Source organism: Eptatretus burgeri, chromosome 14 (assembly GCF_056783735.1).
Source record: "Eptatretus burgeri isolate ZD-2024b chromosome 14, Ebu_testis_v1, whole genome shotgun sequence".
Lineage (NCBI taxonomy): Eukaryota > Metazoa > Chordata > Myxini > Myxiniformes > Myxinidae > Eptatretus > Eptatretus burgeri.
The window spans coordinates 26,418,236-26,438,343 of record NC_140974.1 but is presented as its reverse complement, the minus strand read 5'-3'; the positions used below and the strand labels follow the sequence as shown (position 1 = coordinate 26,438,343).

The window sequence follows — 20,108 nt, the reverse complement described above, 5'->3', positions numbered from 1 at the left end:
AAGTATTGACGTCCCTGCAGAATCTCCGCTGCGCCAGGGCGGCAGTTTGTCCGTTGAAAGGTTGGTGAATTTACAAACCAGCACTTTATTTTTTTTAAAGCTCGTGTGCTCTGACGAGTATGTACTGAATTATTTTTCTGCTCATTTATTTGTGAATAAAAATTTTATCTTTAAAATTTTTTTTAACGGAAGTGACGTCACGGAAAGGGAGTTGCTGTTTTCTTAACTTCCTTTTCCGGCTCTTCTTTTTCAGCATTAACTTGTAAATTCTTCCTCTCTTCCTCATCACTTGCCTAATTGACTGTGAGTACGTTATGATTTTTCTCTGTCTTTATCTTAACAGGCAATCCTTTTGATATTTAATCTCGTCGGTTGGATTCAAGTGTTCCTCTCTCTGTCTTCATCTTGAGTCGTGTCCGTGGGGGTATTCTTACACGTGGACGGCCATTAAACCTTGTGGCCTGGGGGGGGGGGAGGACGTGAGGCCTACGTGTGTACGTCATGACGTTATGATGAGAACGTGGGTCGAGACCGAAGAAACTCGGGCCTTGCGAGGAGGACTCGATAAAGGACTATATTTTAGGAGTTTAATCAACCGGCTTGACACGAAGCTACCACAGGTCTCATATGAAAGATGGTGATCTCGGTAACACATTTAGCCCTGTTGTCCTCATATTTTGGTGAGCGGTCCATGAAATATTCACATTTGAAGGATACACCCGTCTGAATATTTGGACCATTTCACAAAATCACAGAATTTCCCATAAACTACAAGACAAAGAGCCCTCTTCATACACGTTTGGTATTGAAATGTGTCGATTGGACAGGAGAATAATGTAGTATCACAACCACATCATTATATGTAAATTGATATGCCTTTATTGACAAAATATGCCTTTATTGATCATTTAACGGAATTTTCAATTTACCTTTATTATAGGACTCCAACATGGCTGAACGGTGTCCAGATGAACCGGGATCGAGTCCCTTGAAGTTACAGTTGCCAAAAAAGAAGCGAAGGTTGTCGACAGAATGGGATACATGCATCATATGTCAGAATTCGTCAAAGGAGAAGGTCAACAAAGCTGGGAGCACGGGTTTGGAAGCCTTGAAGTCATCTTCACAAATACGGAACGATGAAATTGCCCAGTGTTTGGAGTCATGTAAGGGAGGAACGCATATGTCTATATTCTACCACCGCAGTTGCTATCAGTCGTACACCAGTAAGAGGAACTTATCCTTCATCTCAGAACATGCATCACAGGAGAAACCAAAGATTGTGGAGCCAAAACACACGCGAGCAAATACCCACAAGATGACTGATTGGTCAACCTGTTTCATCTGCCATTCCAGGAAACGTGACAAACTTCACCGTGTCTGAACAGGACCTAGACAAGCAACAGTTCACAAAGCAGCAGAAGCGCGTGACGATCAGGATATGCTTGGTCTTCTTGAAGGCGAGGACCTGTTTGCAAAAAATGCTATATATCATAGTACTTGCATGGCTTCATACATCAGCACCCACAACATGAGCTCTGGGAAATACCAGCAAGATGTACCTGAATCTGATGAACATCAAAATGCCTTCTCCCATCTTGTTGATGAGATAGATACTGACCTTAGAGGAGGGAAAGCCTTCAAAATGAAGAATCTATTACATCGATTCAAAACTATCTTAGGGGACAATGAAGAAACCTCATACACCACGCAAAAACTACAGCGGCAACTAAAACATCACTACGGAGATGCTATCGTTGTTCATTCACAACGTGGGCAATCAAAGCCAAGTATCATCATGAGCAGCCTCGTGTCATTGGGCGACGCAGTTCGAGCGTTTGCACAGCTCAAAGAAGACTTCAGTCAAAGCCGAATGGAAACGGACGCCATACTGTTAGAGGACGATAACCAGTTGGACTCAAGTAAGTCAGCTCTCCACAAAGTAGTTGGAAATATTCGTGATTAAATTAGTCAGATGATGGCAACAACCGAATAGCCAACACCTGGTGATATCAGTATGGATTCATCGGAAAATGCTCTGCCTGCGATGTTGAAAACATTCTTTGTATGGCTGATTAGCAAAGAGGCATTTGATACAGCTGACGAGACGTACCTACTGAACGACAACAAACGACGTAAAGTTCTTTCATTGGTTGAAACTACCATTCATTGTGTTCGACGAGATCTGATCATGCCTCTGCAATTAGGCCGAAATGTCACATGGTGACCAAAATGACACGGACAGTGATGGTTGAACATATCGAGGACACTCGCTCAAAATATGTTTCAGTTCATTTCTCGTAGAACAATGTGTATTGGTGTAACATATAGTTATCACATCACTTGTGCAAACTTCAGTCACTATATTGTATAATTTGCTAGTAGAAATTTGTTTCAAAATATTCTCATTATATTGATATATGGTAAACTGAACACATATAAAATAAAGAAAAAATATGACAATTGGCAGATGTTTGTTTCTGTAGTTGATGATTTTCGAAGTTAGCGGTCCGAGAATTATCTTTTTTTCTATTAAAAGCACTCTAATGTACATATATTTATCTGGAAGTATTCCATTAAGTAACACGTAGTATTCCACTGTTCATTCTGCACATTTAAATACCAATCATGTAAAAATATGGCGCATTGCTTTGTGGTTATGGCTAATTCACTGATTTTCGGAAATGGTCAAAATTTTCTAATGGGGGTATCCTTCAGGTGTGAATATTTCATGGGCCGCACACGAAGAAAGGAGGACAACGGCAAAATGAGTTACTGAGATCCCCATCTTTCATATGAGACCTCTTGTAGCTTTGTGTAAAGCCAGTTGATTAAGTACCAAAAAATCTGACCTATACTGCTGGCCTACGTGTGTACGTCATGATGAGAACGTGGGTTGAGACCGAAGAAACTCAGGCCTTGCGAGGAGGACTCGTTATTCCTCCACAGCCGAAGGTCGGAGTCTTCATTTTCGGTTCGTCCTTCATCGGGATTTTAACTAAATTTGGCAAAAGCATGCACCTTCATGTAAACATGAACAGAGACACATTCGTAGTTTACGAACCGATTACTCGGATCGATGACAGCTCGGTTTAATAGGTCGGAGGTCATGTGCCCATCAATCATTTCTGATACCATAACTCGAGTTGGAAGCATCTGATCTCTCTCCCTCTCTCTCCCACGCCTCTCTCCTCTCCTCTCCTCTCCTCTCCTCTCCTCTCCTCTCCTCTCCTCTCCTCTCCTCTCCCCTCCTCTCCTATCGTTTCCTCTCCTCTCCTCTCCTCTCCTCCCCTATCCTCTCCTCTCCTCTCCTCTCCTCTCCTCTCCTCTCCTCTCCTCTCCTCTCCTCTCCTCTCCTCTCCTCTTCTCTCTCTCTCCCCCTTCTTTTGAGATCGAATGTAACACCGGGGTGACGGCGAACGCCGGTGAAAGCCTGGTGCTGGCTAAAGATCTTGGAGTCTTGAGTTTGAGCCCCTGTGTAACGTGTTGAATTAACACCAGGTGGGTTGACTCAGCCTGTCGTCCTTTCGAGGTCTGAAAAATGAGTACCAGTGCACTGTTAACAGAGGCACTGCATCAGCGGCACAGCCGTGCTTCCAGGGAATGACGCAACCAGCAGCCACAGGCTGCTTGAGGGCATGTCCAAGTGTTTATGGATTTTATGTCTCCCTGAGTGCATGTATGAGTGTTTATGGTTTCTGGAGCTCCTTGAGTGCTTCTGTTCATGATTATGGATTCCAGGTCTCCTTGAGTGCTTGCACGAATGTTTATGGTTTCCATGGTTCCTTGATCGCTTGTGTTCATGGTTATGGATTCTCGTGCTCCTTCGGGGCATGTGTAAGTCTGGGACTGTGTGTTCTTTATGAGGTAAACCTTTATTTTTTATTTTTTTTCTACAAAACGATCTAAATTAACAGGATATCCTGTTAGAAATATTGTTCTGTTTGTGGAGAGACTTTTGGGAGGAGCGATCAAATATAAACTGGAGATCTGAACGTCAGCACTTTGTGTTGTTTGTGTTGTCTGGTTACCGAGTTCCAAATTCCAAACTCCAAATAACCAGGCGCGCATCAGCCATCATCTTGCGGTCTTCCATCGGTCGTCATTTCCCTTTGCTCTCCCTCGATGTTGTGCTCGTTTCGGGTCATCGGTACTCTCGGGCAGAGTTGGGTGGCAAGGCGAGCCTCGCGTTTGAATATCAGCTTTCATCATGGCGAGTGGGGGCTAAGCTATCAGACTGAAAATGGAGCTGTCCAAATTATGCTTTGAGGTTGAAGGTCACGTTTAGTTTATTTATGCAGAAACTCAAAAAGCATTTAACTTTGGGTTCATTCATTCCATTCTGTTTCTCAATCTTCGAGCTATTCCTGCCCTCGCCTTCACCTCTGCCAGGAAAGGGTTTTCTTTAAAGAATTTCTTTCATCGTTTCAATTACAAACTGTTCCTCTGATGAAGCCATGAAGGCAGGAACTTGTTGAAAGTGCGTGCCGTTTCCCTTTTCGAGTGGTGGTTCAGGTGATCTCTTCCTCACGATATATTTTTGGTCATTCCCTTGTGGTCGTGTTTGTTCACTCACCATGGAAGGCTCTTGGATTTGTTTTGGTGTTCGTCCTTGGCTGCTAAATGGAAACAGTTGTTGTTTTGACTTTTTTATTTTTTTTTCACCCCCAGTAACATTGGAAAACTCCAGAGAATGGATATTGGGATGTTTCATGTCAAGCCTTGGTGAAAACGTGATGATGAATTACCATTGGTTTATTTATTCCCTGTAGCATCAGTTGCCAAAAAATGATCTCCCTTTGCACTCTGCAAGCGGTTTCTAACCATGGTGTTCGATTTAACCACTTTTTTTCTGTAGTAGCCATGGAACAGACTTTCATTGCAGTGAAGCCGGATGGTGTGCAAAGAGGTCTCGTGGGGGAGACCGTCCGACGTTTTGAGCAGAAAGGCTTCAAGCTGGTGGCGATGAAAATGGTGCAGGTGAGTGAGCCCGGAATATTTGGTGTACCTCTCCCCTTGTACATGGCATATATGTATTTAGTGTACGGTAATTGTCCCCTTGTACATCCATCAATAGTTTGTGGAAGAAAAATTGGGGGTGTTATAATCATGTGATTTGGCATTGTGATGGCAGAAAGGGGAATCATTGGTTCACGAAAAAATAAGTGACCACGATTTTCGGTGTGTGTGTGTGTGTGTGTGTGTGTGTGTGTGTGTGTGTGTGCGTGTGTGTGTGTGTGTGTGTGTGTGTGTGTGTGTGTGTGTGTGTGTGTGTGTGTGTGTGTGTGTGTGTGTGTGTGTGTGTGTGTGTGTGTGTGTGTGTGTGTGTGTGTGTGTGTTGGGTAGTCGATGTTGTGAAAAAAAACATCTGAGATTTTTTCTACCCTTATTATCAGTACTTGTGCGGGCCCGTAGGTGCAACTTCGTTCCTTCACTCTCATAAACGACGACTGGATTGGGGCATTATTTCAATGAGATCGGACCAACCGTATCATAAATGGCCATAACTTGGGAAACATACTCAGGTCCGCAGCATCAATTGTGACGTCGTATCAAACGAAGAAGAATTGTGACGCCCCCCCCTCTCTCATCCCCTCTCTCCCAAGTCTCACCCCTCCTCTCTCCTCCCTCCTCTCTATCGCCCCCACTCTCACGCCCCCTCTCTTGCCCGCTCCTCTCTCAAATTGTTTTCCCCCTCTCTCCCCCCCCCCAACCCTTGGGATTAATTAATAATTTGAACAATTAATTCAAACCTTGGGAAACAGCTGAAACAGATGAAGAACGATATCAAACCTTGAAAAGGCACATTTTTCCCAGCGTCAATTGTCCCCAGCGTCAAAGCAAATGAAGAAGAAAAATAATTGTGACATCAATCGTGCAAAATAAATAAATAAACATTAATTGTGATGTCATAGCACTGTCTTGTCATTGGTTGACAGATAAATGGCCGTAACTTGGGAACCGCTTGTCCAATTAATATCAAACCTTGAAAAGGCAAATGCTAAGCTCCCAGCGTCGATTGTGACATCATTCGTGACGTCATAGCACCGTGTCTTGTCATTGGTTGACAGATAAATGGCCGTAACTTGGGAACCGCTCATCCGATTGATATCAAACCTTGAAAAGGCACATCCGCGGGTCCCCAGCAATATTCCTGGCAAGTTTCAATCGGATCGGACCGTCAATCGTGCAAAAAATAATAATAAAATTAACATTAATGGTGACGTCATTCGTGATGTCATAGCACCTTGTCTTGTCTTTGGTCGACAGATAAATGGCCGTAACTTGGGAACCGCTCGTCCGATTGATATCAAACCTCGAAAAGGCACATCCGCGGGACCCCGGCAATATTCCTGGCAAGTTTCAATCCGATCGGATCAGCGGTCGTCGAGAAACTGCGGTCGCATACACACACACACACACACACACACACACACACACACACACACACACACACACACACACACACACACACACTGCTGGAATTATAGATAGATTTCTGTGGATATGTTTGTCTGTCTGTCTGTCCCTCTGTTCGGTCCAGTGCTCCGTTAATATAATGGCAATTTCGATGAAACTTGGTTGGTAGGTTCATACCATGACCTCGTTGTGTGCAAATGAGAACTGTTGCTATGGACACCACCGTTGCCCAGCAACGGGACTTTAAAATTGTTGAAAAATCATAAAAAAAATTATTTTTTCGAAAATCAAAAATCGGGCCACGAGCAACTGTGGGCAGTACATTAAGCCATATTGTCAAAAATTTCCAGCCGGGTCCTATGAAAACTGTCGGAGAAGATAGACTTTGAATGAACCCTGGTCGAAAACAATAAAAAAAATGAAGTTCGTTGTATCTCAGAGACTGAGTCAGATATACATGAAACTGGTATGGTAGGTTCATGGTATGTCCTAGTTATGTGTGAGAAAGAACCGTTGCCATGGACCCCTCCGTTGCCTAGCAATGGCCGAAAAACCTCTAAATGTGGGGGGATTTTAACGAAAAAACAATCTGCAGCATTAACCCTTGAAGCTAGAATCATTAATTTTCTTGTGCTTAATCCTCAGGTCATTGCCCATCGAACGGGCCCATCACGTCAGGTTATATTGGGTAGTCGACTACCCATGTACGCCTATCGGCTTGTCTGTCTGTCTGTCTGTCTGTCTGTCCCGAGCATAACTCCGTGGGTTTTGATCCGATCCTGATAAAATTTTGGTGGGAGGTTTATATCATGATCTAGTTGTGTTTTCCAGAGAATGGGCATGGTACGCCCATTATGGGCGGAGCCACGCCCAAAAAACATGTTTTTAGGGGGTAGCCGATTTCAATTTGCATCTTCTCCTAGGGGTTTTGTCGAATCTGACAGGGGTTTCGGTATTTGGTTAGCCCAATGGCACCTGCATAGCTCCACGGAGCTCTATTTTTCATTTTCGTCCCAAGGTCAAGGTCACAAGGTCACGAACTTAGAAAATTGCGAATTTTGACATAAAAATTTATCTTCTCCGAGGGGTTTGTCAAATCTGGCAGGGGTTTCGATATTTGGTTAGCCCAATGGCACCTGCATAGCCCCACGGAGCTCGTTTTTTTTTTTTTTTCATTTTCGTCACAAGGTCACAAATTTAGAAAATTGCGAATTGTGTTTTTAGGGAGTAGCCAATTTCAATTTGCATCTTCTTCTAGGGGGTTTGTCGAATCTGGCAGTGGTTCCGGTATTTACTTTGCCCAATGGCACCTGCATAGCCCCACGGAGCTCGATTTTTCATTTTCGTCCCAAGGTCAAGGTCACGAACTTAGAAAATAGCGAATTTTGACATAAAAATTTATCTTCTCCGAGGGGTTTGTCGAATCTGGCAGGGGTTTCGGTATTTGGTTAGCCCAATGGCACCCGCATAGCCCCACGGAGCTCGATTTTTTTTATTTTTTTTTTTCATTTTCGTCACAAGGTCACAAATTTAGAAAATTGCGAATTGTGTTTTTAGGAAGTAGCCAATTTCAATTTGCATCTTCTTCTAGGGGGTTTGTCGAATCTGGCAGTGGTTCCGGTATTTACTTTGCCCAATGGCACCTGCATAGCCCCACGGAGCTCGATTTTTCATTTTCGTCCCAAAGTCAAGGTCACAAGGTCACGAACTTAGAAAATTGCGAATTTTGACATAAAAATCCATCTTCTCCGAGGGGTTTGTCGAATCTGGCAGGGGTTTCGGTATTTGGTTAGCCCAATGACACCTGCATAGCCCCACGGAGCTCGATTTTTCATTTTCGTCCCAAGGTCAAGGTCACAAGGTCACGAACTTAGAAAATAGCGAATTTTGACATAAAAATCATACGACCGCCCAAACTTTGAGAGCTCGGATGACAATATTTTTTATGCATAATCTTGAGGTCATTCCCCACCGAAAGTCTTGAAACCATTTGCTCTATCTCAAACACCTTGCCCGTGGCGCCCCCTTCAAGTTTGTTTTTACGCTGATTTCATCAAAGTCTGGATAATCCAAGGAGTGCGAAATGCCATATTGCCTATATGACGTTATATTGTTCCTGGAATGTTCCAGAGGAAGTTTTGTACCAAAGGTCATAATCCTTGACCTTTAAAGTTCACAAAGGTCAAATTTTCAAAGTTGTGGGAATCGAACCGGGTTTTCGACCTTCTTCGATGAACCAACTCCAATAAGCTATAGCACGTATCCTGGTTCCTTATTTTAATGTCCACAACATTGTTTTGTGACCTTTAAAGGTTATGCAAAGGTCAAATTTTGAAAGTTGTTAAACGAAACCGGGTTTTCGACATTTTGCAGCTAATAACCTGTCACTCGTACCATATCATGTTGATCATTTTAATAACTTGGTAAAAAATTATCACATTGTCTCATCCTTGACTTCTGAAACAATCTACATCGTCAAATACCGCTCGTGAATCATCGTCGTCTTCAGACTTGTCTTTGTTTTTAATTCATACCATACTGGAATTTGCTCCTCAATAGTGACGCTTGTTCTTTCACTGGAATACCAATCTAAACTGACTTTGTCCCTACTTTTGGCCTAAAAACAACCTTTATTGCTATCTGGGGCTTTAACTTGAACCTGGTGTCATTTCAGGCATCATCTGCACATCTGGAGGAACATTACAAGGATCTTAAGGAGAAGCCATTCTTCTCGGGCCTTTGTACCTACATGGCTTCTGGACCGGTGGTTGCCATGGTAATGCATATGGTTATTCATTTTGACAGAGACGTATTGTTTGAACACATTTATCACACCAACAGAATGCTGTGGTTCATTACATGACGGGGTACATTACTTCACCACTGGGGTTGGTCGAACAATCCAATTGGTTGTCATGCTCAGTTAAAAATCCTTCAACATTTCATGAAATGATTTTTAGCTCGCATGGAATGTAGTTCCAAGAAGCTAATGGAATGGCGTGTCGTCCGTCTGTCTACAAATACTTGCAACAACTTCTCTGAAACTACACATACAATTTCAATGAAACTTTACCACAACCTTCATCACTGTATGTGCCAAAGTTTGGTCATGGCATTGAAAAAATTGGGGTCTAAGGGGATCAAAAGAGGGAGTTTATGGGGGGGGTTGTTCCCCCCCCACCCCCCACCCCCCACAAAGAGGTTTCGCTTTCTTCTCAGAAACTCCACTTGCAATTCTGATGAACCTTGACTACAATTTGCATCACCCATGATGTTCATGACATTAAAAAAATCTAGGTCCAAGGGTATGTAAGGGGGTGCCCCCCAAAATATGTGTTTGCAACTTCTCTGAAACTCCACGCAATTTCGATGAAACTTGATCACAAATTACAATCTTCATAACCCATGATGTACCAAAGTTTGTTCACAACATTAGATTAATACAATTAGGGTCTAAGGAGGTATAAGGGGGTGGGGACTGAAGGGGGGGGGGTTGGCACCCCAAAATGTGTATTTGCTTCCTTCTCCGAAACTACATTCGCAATTTCGATGAAACTTGACCGCAACCTTCCTCACCCGTGAGTGGATGCACCAAAGCGTGTTCACATTATTTAAAAAATTGATGTCGAAGGGGATTTACGTGGGGGGCTGTCCCCCAAAATAGGTATTATGCTTCACCATTGGTTTATTGGTTCATTTTGCTCATTCCCTCCCACATTGACTTCCTTTTCAGTATTATTATTATTCGAATAGTTGAGCACGCAGGAGTATTACCCCTATTTTAAAATTTCATTCTACTCATGAATGAATCCATCTTACCCTCCCCCCTGCATTCTATCCTCCCCTTCATCCTCAGTGTTCCATCTCCTTCGAGTTGTTCCCTTGGTCCTGCTGTTGGTTCTTTCACCCTCCCCCCTCCTCACTCTTGTTCCTTGTGTTGTGTGTCTTGATATGTTCTGTGTTCTGGCTCCTCCAAGAGCCTTGAATATGTATTCAAAAATAAAAATTAAAAAAAAATCGAAGGGCACGCGGTGGAGGGCATACCTCTGCCCCAATTAGGATCTTCACCCTAAAAAATGGGAAATTTTGAAAAAATAATTCAAAATGTGAATTTTGGGGGTGATCCTGTCTGTATTATAACAAAAAAAAAAACGATGCAAATGAAAGTGATATGTGGAGAAGATTTATTTTATTTTATTTCACCTGAACATTCATTGCTGGAGTCCAGTGTCGGCTTAACAGTTAGGGTGGCTGGCTTAAGATCTTAGGGTCTTGGGTTCGAGCCCCTCTCCAACAGTTGAATTAACACCAGGTGGGTTGACTCAGTCCGTCATCCTTCCGAGGTGAGAAAAATGAGTAACGGGGGCACTGCATCAGCGTTGACCAGCGGTCAGAGTTGTGAACGTATAAGTGACGGGAATACATCTGAAAGGAGTTGAAATGCCACAAGGGAATGGTAAGTTGCCGAGGTACTTCACTGAATAGCCCTCTTGGAACCCGGCAGGACCGAAGGCAGGAATGTTAAGCGATCTAAAGAGAAATCCACTCCGGATTCTTCAGACGAGCTTCACCAACCCGTGTAAGGCAATGTGAGATGTGCAAGGTGCCACAAAGGCAAAGAGCTCTCTACCCACAAGCCACAAGAAGGTGTCATTGTCAAGTGAAGAATCGTTACCAGCGAAACTCCATGATAAGGGTTGCCCTTTTCAGCACATCACCAGGCACAGAAGATCTCTGAAGAGTGGAATGCATCTGATGGACACCAACAAATGGTGTCCGTTCGTGCCCAAAACAAGCAGGCGGATCTTTAACGTAGAAGGAAGAGACGTCTGACGCATTTGGAATCCCAGTCGATCCTTTATTCCACCCACGACCAAACAACCCGCTCATCGTTTCCAGTTGTACCCGGTTTCAATCAACCTGAGCCCGAGAATATTTACATAAAACCTGACGACGATGCCGCTACAGATCGTAATGGCACGCAAGTTCTCCTTGACCTTTTGTGAGACGATTGAAGAAGAATTCTACTAAAGGATAAATAGTAAATCCCGTCTCATTAGTAACTCAAGTAGTCTTCTACAGTGATTATAAATCGCTTACGAGGGATGAATGAACGTCACAGCCTTCCTTTCTGATTGGGGGAAACCCTGCCTTTTCCTTTTCCCTGCTCCCTTTTACAATTCCCTCCATCTTATTATAAACTTAATCTCTATATATTTTGATTTGAATCACAAAGTATTACTACACCATTAATACAACAAAAAAAACGTAAACAAACACTCTTGATGTAAACGAATATGTCATTCCAATGTGATAACCAGTAGATGAATCTGCCTGTGTGGAAAGGCGGATACGCAACACCAACGTATACACGGTCTCCTGCCTGGTGGATACCTAATCACGTAACGCACATGCAAGCTTTTGTACCCAGCTAACTTCTACAAAAACAGCTCATCATAAAAACGACCTTAGGAGTAATTCACATAATCGTGGTCATGATGCATTGTTACCCTCGCCGAAGGAGAGCATATTGCGTTTGGGTCCGTTGGTTTGTCCGCACAGAACTTTCATGTTTTTTCCCCACAACCGCTTGTCCGATTGAGACAATTTTCACAATGGATGCACGACTCATGTAGAATGCTTTAATCATAATTATGCCATCATGGGTCACGTGGTGTGGCAGCCAAGTTGGAAAAACTTTGGATCTCTGAAACCACACCAAGGAAAAAAAAATAGAAACTTGGCACACGGCAAGTACTCCTCAAGGGGAATGAGTTTTTTTGATTACGTCGTATGCTTTCATTATGACGTCGTCATTGCATATGTGAAACACTACATCTGATCAGTATGAAAATATTTGAGGGTCATCGCAGGGTAATGGTCCACAGAAAAAAAATTTGATGTCATCGGTCAAGTGATTTGGTAGCCATATTGTTAAAATAAAAAAACCTTCAGAAATCTCTGAAGTGGCTGAAAAGATTGAGGCGAAACTTTACATTTATGACCACCTATCCATGAGGAACAAAAGAGCCTGGTGTTGGCACAGTAGTGAGGGCAGTGGCTTGGGATCCAAAAGGTCCTGAGTTTAGGGCAGTGGCTTGGGATCCAAAAGGTCCTGAGTTCAAGTCCCGTTGGGCCACTGAATTAATACACCAGGGGGTTGACTCAGCCTGTCATCCTTCCGAGGTCGGTGAAGTGAGTACCAGTGTACTGAGCCGGTGTATACCCCGGTTAGAATAGGTGTACCAGATCCGTGTCGTAAGAAGCGACCAGGGTTGCATCAGGAAGGGCATCCGGCTAACCCTAACGGGAGCAGCCGAAAGAAGAAGAAGAAGAAGATCCATGAGGAACAAAAGGTTCACCCCATGTCATAGGTCACATGGTTTGGCAGCCATATTGATTTACCCTAAAACCTCTAAAAAGACTTCTCGAACGGCTGGACAGAGAGGGGAAACTTCACACAAATGTTCCCCAAGCCTTGGGTGTATAATATTAAGGAATAATTGATAGGTCACATGGTTTGGCAGCCATATTGCATTGAAGAAAAATATTAAATGTTTCTCTGGAACTGCTTAATCGATCAACATGAAACCACATTTCTGATCACGTAGTGATGGGAATACATGCTTTAAATTTAAACTTGATCAGATGCTTGGTCTGGCAGAGAGAATGATTAAATTTTTTGATATGGGGGGTTTTTTTTTTTTGAATCAGGTTCAAAAATCAGGTATTTTAAAATAATCACCAAAGCAATTTAATAGAATCTGCATTTAGCTAAATAAAGGTTTCCTTATGTTCAGGTAACAAGGCATTCAACAAATTCTGATGTTACACTTTACCACCTGTACTTTATTTATCTTTTCACTTGCCACTTGGATACTTATCCCTTTGTAATTTGCATTATAAAAGCTGAGTTGGTAAACAAGAATGTTAACACCACCATGGTTCACATTTGTTATTTACAGGTATGGGAGGGCAGTGGTGTAGTGGCAATGGGGAGGATGCTGTTGGGGGAGACGAAGCCTCAGGATTCCCTTCCTGGTACACTCCGGGGAGATTTCTGCATCAACGTCGGCAGGTAAGTGGTGATCGGGAATGGGTGTAAAAATAAAAATGCATATTGTCAAAATGAAACCATTCATTCAACCTACTCATCTGTGTCAAAGGAACATCGTCCATGGCAGCGACTCTGTGGAAAGTGCGAAGCGAGAGATCGCCCTGTGGTTCAAACGGGAGGAGATCGTCACTTGGAAGTCTTGCACTCATGACTGGCTATATGAGTGACTTGGTACACATGGTTCTCTCTTTGTAGTTGTGAAGTGGTCCAGTTTGCACAAATTGGTGGTTCTTGGGTTGGTCAAATATGCAATTTTAAAGTTGAGGCTTGGTCTACCTTCTGCGTATCTTCTAAATATGGTTCTTTTCATGCACTCGGTGTCAACTCTGTAGAAATGGACATGATATAAAATATTGATACAAGAACTTTGAAAGCATTTTTATTATAACCTCCATCTCCCCAGTCGACAAACACCTGTATTTACCCTTAGATTCCACAGTGCTTTTGTACCAATCAGCTTGGTCCCCTCTACACCATGGTATATATTTTACCTGTACAAATTACAGCGAATGAATGCATTATTCGGGCTGTTCTTCCTGCTGTAGAAGTAGAGAAGCTTCCTCCAGCACAAGATCATTGAACTGCTGCTGACAATCAAGTAACCTGAAAGGAAGAGTACAGTGGGAGATGCAAAACATTAACATAAAGCAGTCTGCCCTTAATCCTCAGGATCAAGGTAATAGAGAAGATTTTGATTCTTTCATTCAAATAGGATGAAGGTAATCGGTGCAGTGTGAAGCTCGAGTATTGAGCATCTTGTGAGATATCTGCATTGTACATGTACTGAACTTTGGGGTAATTCTTGTGATCGGCCCAATATTAAGGTACCAAGGTGAAACTAGTCCCATGGGTCAAGTACCAAGAAGAGCATGAAATGTAAAGCTGTTTACCTGACCCAGTTTACATTTGCGTCACACCAAGCTGAAACTGTCATGCCATCGAATACAGAATTCGGGATTTCATCCCAATTTGGGATTTCAAACTAACATTTTCATATTAGTATTAACAGAGAAATATAAATGGTATGTGTAACAAACCTCTGATTCATTGCATCAATTGCACTGTACCAGTCTGTGTGACCAATGTATCCGCACAAGTCAAAGCAGATAAAGTAATTCCGAAAGAGCTTGGAATTACAAGGAAACGATGAACTACAACTACAAGAACTACAATGAAAGAGCTTGGAATTACAAGGAAAATTACAAGGAAATGATGATCCAACCCAGAGTAGGAATTACAATGATTTGAGTATGAGTAAGAAGCTGAAAGGATGCCATATAATCCATGACCCCCCCCTCCCCCCCACTCCACTCCACTCCACTATTCGTACGCAGCCAATGGCTGCATCCTTTTCTGAGGGCCTGGATGTGCTGCTGATGCAATTATTTTCTCCATGATTATCACTGGAGGAATATTCCCCTGTTACCAGTAAACTGGTACTCATTTTGCCAACCTCAGAAGGATGACAGGCTGAGTCAACCCACCTGGTTACTCCACTCCTATAATGAGAACGTCACACACTGTAGAAAAATAAGGAAGAAATTGTTCATTACTGGAATCCCATAAGGTGATAATGTGAAAATAAATTTGCTCAAACATGCAACGAATCAGAACACAGAACAAAAGGAACACCAGAAAGACAACAGCATCAGTGAGGAACAAAAATACAAGACTGACAACAATGGATGAGGGGTAGGGGAGGACTCATGGGGTGGACAAGATGGATACAGAAGCAAACTCTCATGAGAGAAAATTGGGTCAGGGGGATCAATGATCATGGTTTTGGATGGGGGATGAATGATCATGGTTTAGAAAAGATCATGGTTTTGGATGGGGGATGATTTGAGATGGTGGTGAACAGCTGGCTTGAAGACTTGGAGGGAAGAATGAGATTGAAGAGCATGTAGAAGTGGTTCCACAGACAAGAAAAAAAGAAAAACGAATGAGTGGAGGCGAGCAGTGATCCTGGAACTCCCTTTTAATGAAATGGTAATCAAAGCTATGCAGGTGGGTTGAGCAAATATACAAATGCGACTACAGATGAGAAATCGGAGGATGGGAAGAACCCTGCACAAATGGAATTCGAACTTACCTGGGTACCTCAGCGACGAGCAAAGAGGTAGTTTGCCGGAGCTGGGAGGCGGCGTTGGTGACTGGTTGCAGGCCAGTCAGACGGGATGAGAGTTCATTCTTTAACAGTTCAGACTCGTTCATAACCACATCGAGCTGCTCCCGAAGACGCTCTGTACACATACATCTCTCTAAGCTCATACAGCCAAACCTTTACAATTGATCTCCATGTTGATGCAAAATTAAAAACAAATATTAAACAACAAAAACGTTTCACAAAATATTTATCATGTTTCACTGTGTTGCTGTTAGGAACCCCATCATGTAATTTCATTCATAAGTTTAGAAAAAGCACAACCCACAGTGCCCATCATAGGAGCCCCCCCCCCGCCCCCACTCCCACCCCAACTCAAATGGAGTAAATAAGAAAGAGCATTCTCATGTTTTGCAACATCAAATACCTTTTCAAACTCTTATGCCTCAGGGGGGCTGCAGGATGGCCTTGAGGTACACACACTCACCTCTAGTCAGAGTTTGAACCCTGATTATAGCGATAAACTGTCATTCCAGTGTTTCACAGACAGGACAGGACGATTCATCAATGTGTCGTCCTTCGGATCGACGTTAAATGGGCGTCCCATCTGCCAACATTAGTTGGTGGACATTAAAGATCCCATGATATCCTTTGCGAAGTTTCGGCAAGCTATCACCGGCACCATTACAAGTTCCTGCCCTGACCAGCAGAGGGCATTTCATCAGAAACACACCCTCAGCCTCAGCCAATGATGCTACCTCGCAGCATCGTGCTGCATACAAACGAAGAAGATTCAAATTCCATATTACATCATCTGTTTGTCCATTGTCTAATGGTGTCCTTCAAAATTGTGTCGAAGTACAATGATGTCGACCAATATCTAAACTCTATGATTGATATATAAACAAGCTCCATTCAGCTTGATATTACCGTTAAAATAAATTAACACACACCCCATTGGTACAATCAAACGCAGGGCTGTCCAACCACACCTTTGGAAACGCAGAGCCATTTTTTGATATATCTTTTTTAACTGAGCTCGCCCTTCACAAGGTTAAAGGTCCCTCCAGGGAAAGGCTACATATATAAGGTGAGTTTTAGAGATGGAATGGAATATACAGTACAAGGGTGTGAAGAAGCTGAAAAAGGCATTGAACGTCAAGGTATGGTCAGGGGATCAACGGAGGAGAGACATCCAGAGCACCTTTCATCATAATATATGTGTAAGAGACTTCAAGTAGATACAGAACGCCGGCTGGAAAGAGGTTCCAACGACGATGCCGAATCATGCCCCAGCAGATTGATAGCATGTTATTGGATGCTGTCAAGGAGAAAGATGAAAAATAGGTCCAACAACCCAGACCGAGGAACAATATTCCAGAGCAGGCCATATGGAGGCTTTATATAGATTTAACAATGTGGGAAAACAACTGGATCACATTCAGGACATACAAACAAGACCCTGAATTTTCATCTACAGTGTAGACCAGTGGTTTTCAAACCTATTTTAGTGGCGACCCAATTTCAGAACCTCTCTACATCGCGCGACCCAAAATATTCAAAACCCAATTCATAATATACAAGATAAGATTTCATAAGACACAAGAACATTTACTGTTTACTTTATTCACCATCGTCATGTTTTCATAGACGAGTAAACGGAGAATAGCCGACAGTATCCAAATAGGTAGTTTAGTTTATTTCAGAAGTTTAGTCCCAATGATATTTAGATATATCAGTGAGAAGGATGAGCCTGTTTTTCAGAAACCAACTTCTCTATTCATGGAGAAGTAGATGACAATGCCAGGATCATATCATGCTCCATTTCTAGGCGATTTCTGTACTTTGTTATCACCACCATGGTGGAGAACGACTGTTCACAAAAGTATGATGAAGGATATGGCATGAGAACCTTAATGGCGTGCCGTGACAGGGTCGGGTACGAAGGCAGCATTTTGCACCAGAATGTCGACAACGAATTCGTCCGTGCAAGAGCCTGCACTCCTGAATCCTGCTGGAGCTGTAAAAGCTCTTCCTGTGCTGTATCATCTTCATCAGCAATCGAGTCCAGTGGAGCCGTGAAAGGGTCCCGAACCACAGAAAAGGACTGCACATCCAGCTCATGGAAATAGTGTTCGAACTGTTCAATGAGCGAACGAAGGTGACGTGCTATCTCCCCAGAAAGACTGTCGAGCTCAGTATCATCGTACTGGCAGGTCGTTAGATGCTCCACCAGACGGGGGGGGAAAGGCTGAAGCGCTTAACAGCTGCTTTGTCTGCCAGCAATTTTAGAGTCACCAGAAATCTGCTCATTTTGTCGTGAAAAATCATAAGGTTGGCGTCTTTGCCTTGGAGGGAGCGGTTGAGGACATCGAGACGTTCAAAGATGTCAACAAGATAGCACAGTTCTGACAGCCAAGAGTCCGACTCAAGCAACGCTACCCATGCCGTTTTCCTTTGTGTGCGTAGGAACTCCTTCAGTTCATCTTTGTGTTCGTAAACGCGCAGAAGAAGGTTTCCTCGAGATAACCATCTGACTTGAGTGTAGAATCGTAAATTCTTATCGTCGGCGTCCATCTCCTGGCAGAATAGCCTGAATAACCCAGTGTTGAGGGCGCTCGATTTGATGTGATTCACCATTTTTACGACTTCTGAGCGCACGCTCTGCAAGGTTTCTGGCAAAGTACGAGAGGCGAGCGCTTCTCGGTGAATCATGCAGTGTACCATGGAGGTCTGGGGAGCCACCTCAAGCAATTTAGCCTTGAATCCAGAACGCACTCCTAACATTGCTGGCACGCCGTCTGTTGTAGAACCGAGCAACTTTCCGAAGTCCAGATCATGGTCACGATAAAACTGCTCTACTTTCTCAAAAATGTCCTCGCCTTTGGTGGTGGCCTCCAATGGTTTGATGAGCAGAGGCTCATCGACAAAGTTATCAGCCTTGATGAAGCAGACCCAGACGATGAGTTGTGCGTACGATGCGATATCAGTGGACTCATCCAACTATATGGCGTGCCACGGCGATTCCTTGATCTTCTGTACGACCTGAGCCATTACGTCCAGACTCATATCTTCAATTCTGCATTGGATGGTGTTGTCAGAGAGGGAGAAAAACTGCCAGTTTCTTTACCGCTTCCTCCCTAACCATCAGAGATACCATGTCCTTTGCACATCGCAGCACGAGTTCTTCCGCAATGGAGTGAGGCTTTTTAGTCTTGGCAACATGGAGTGACACTCGATACGAGGCCTCTAATTGGTCTGATGGCATGTACCCTCTCTGTCAAGACGCGTATTCTTGAGTGCAAGAAATTTCCTCTCAAAGAACGCTCTCTCCTTATCCTGATAAGGTGCATGTTTTGTAGTCAAATGCCTCTGCAACTTATTTTGTTTCATGGACTCTGTAGAAAGCACTTCGAAACAAATCACACACTGAGGCCTCTGTGCTCCACTTTCATCCACCACGTAGTATAATCCAAGGTCCAGAAATTTATCCTGGTAAGAATGTTCGAGATTTGCTGGTGGCCGGTGCTGCCATCACAAATAAGGTTTCGAGTCGTACGTGGAGACGTGAATGGACGTTAATGATAGAGTCAGAGTCTGAGAGGCCGTGGATCAAACCACTAATTTCCCGCCAAAATGAACCGCCCTTCAGCGAGCCCGGGCATCGGCTGGATCCCATTCCAAGCATCATGTTGCGCCAGTTCCCATACTTTGAACGAACCGTTTATATTACATCCCGTAAAAGCGAACACCGATCGAAAATCGACAATTTTTTTTCGTTGCAAGCGGACGCCCACGACCCCACAAAATTTGCTCGGCGACCCCACTTGGGGTCACGCCCCCGGGTTTGAAAAACCAAGGTGTAGACAAACCACAATGTCAATCAAACTTCGAAACAGTCCCTTTAACTCCCGAATCTCTTCCACTCTCAGTAAAAAGGTAACAAAGAAAGCAAGTCTTAACCCTTTGAGGACCACAAGTATTTTGAAAATAATTTTCAGATTAAAGTCCAATTTTATTATGGTATTTTCCAGTGCATCAACTGCACTCCTGTTTTTCAGTCTCAAAAGAAATGAATATATTAATCATTATATTTTCTCATCTAGATCTGAATACATTTGTACACCGGGCGTAGTGGCGTGCGCCTGTAATCCGGCTACTCGGAGGCTTGGGTTGGAGGATCGCTTGAGGACAGGTGCTCTGCACTGGGCCGCGCTATGAGAGGGTGTAGGGCAGCCCGGAATCATGGCGAAACCCAATCCATATCCCTGTGTCGTAAGAGGCGACCAGGGTTGCGTCAGGAAGGGCATCCGGCGTAAAACCTCTGCCAAATCAGTATGCGGATCATAACGGATGATCCGCTGTGGCGACCCCTAACGGGAGCAGCTGAAAGACGAACAACAACACATCTGAATACATTTGTACATTAACTTTGTACAGAACAAAGTGACGGAGGTATCAACATGCTTA

General features: G+C 43.4%; 2 protein-coding genes across 6 annotated transcripts in view; one reads left to right on the top strand and one right to left on the bottom strand.

Moving 5' to 3' along the window:
* The first annotated feature begins 171 nt into the window (after positions 1-171).
* LOC147012839 (nucleoside diphosphate kinase B-like) lies at positions 172-13,899 on the top strand. Of its 5 annotated transcripts, none has more exons than XM_085854113.1 (5): positions 172-303; positions 4,856-4,977; positions 9,092-9,193; positions 13,383-13,495; positions 13,584-13,899. In XM_085854113.1, exons 2-5 carry the CDS (start codon positions 4,861-4,863, stop codon positions 13,699-13,701), a joined length of 450 nt encoding a protein of 149 aa, XP_085710239.1. In that variant the 5' UTR covers positions 172-303; positions 4,856-4,860; the 3' UTR covers positions 13,702-13,899. The 5 variants fall into 5 exon arrangements, with proteins under 5 accessions (XP_085710239.1, XP_085710241.1, XP_085710240.1 ...); XM_085854115.1 differs by having other exon boundaries at positions 198-303; positions 4,859-4,977; XM_085854114.1 differs by having other exon boundaries at positions 210-307.
* LOC147012838 (uncharacterized) overlaps positions 13,886-20,108 on the bottom strand; it is a 28,885-nt gene continuing 22,662 nt past the window's right edge. Inside the window, exons 13-14 of the mRNA XM_085853456.1 lie at positions 15,627-15,777; positions 13,886-14,137 (exon numbers count right to left, since the gene is read on the bottom strand). Of these exons, the coding sequence (XP_085709582.1) occupies positions 14,053-14,137; positions 15,627-15,777 (236 nt within the window). The 3' untranslated portion in view covers positions 13,886-14,052. The remainder of the gene's footprint in view (positions 14,138-15,626; positions 15,778-20,108) is intronic.

Coding starts and splice junctions, on each gene's coding strand:
- LOC147012839 (XM_085854110.1), top strand. CDS start 4,123: ATGTTGTGCTCGTTTCGGGTCATCGGTACTCTCGGGCAGAGTTGGGTG. Junction 4,211..4,855: donor GAATATCAGCTTTCATCATG/GCGAGTGGGGGC, acceptor TTTTTTCTGTAG/TAGCCATGGAACAGACTTTC. Junction 13,496..13,583: donor TTCTGCATCAACGTCGGCAG/GTAAGTGGTGAT, acceptor TCTGTGTCAAAG/GAACATCGTCCATGGCAGCG.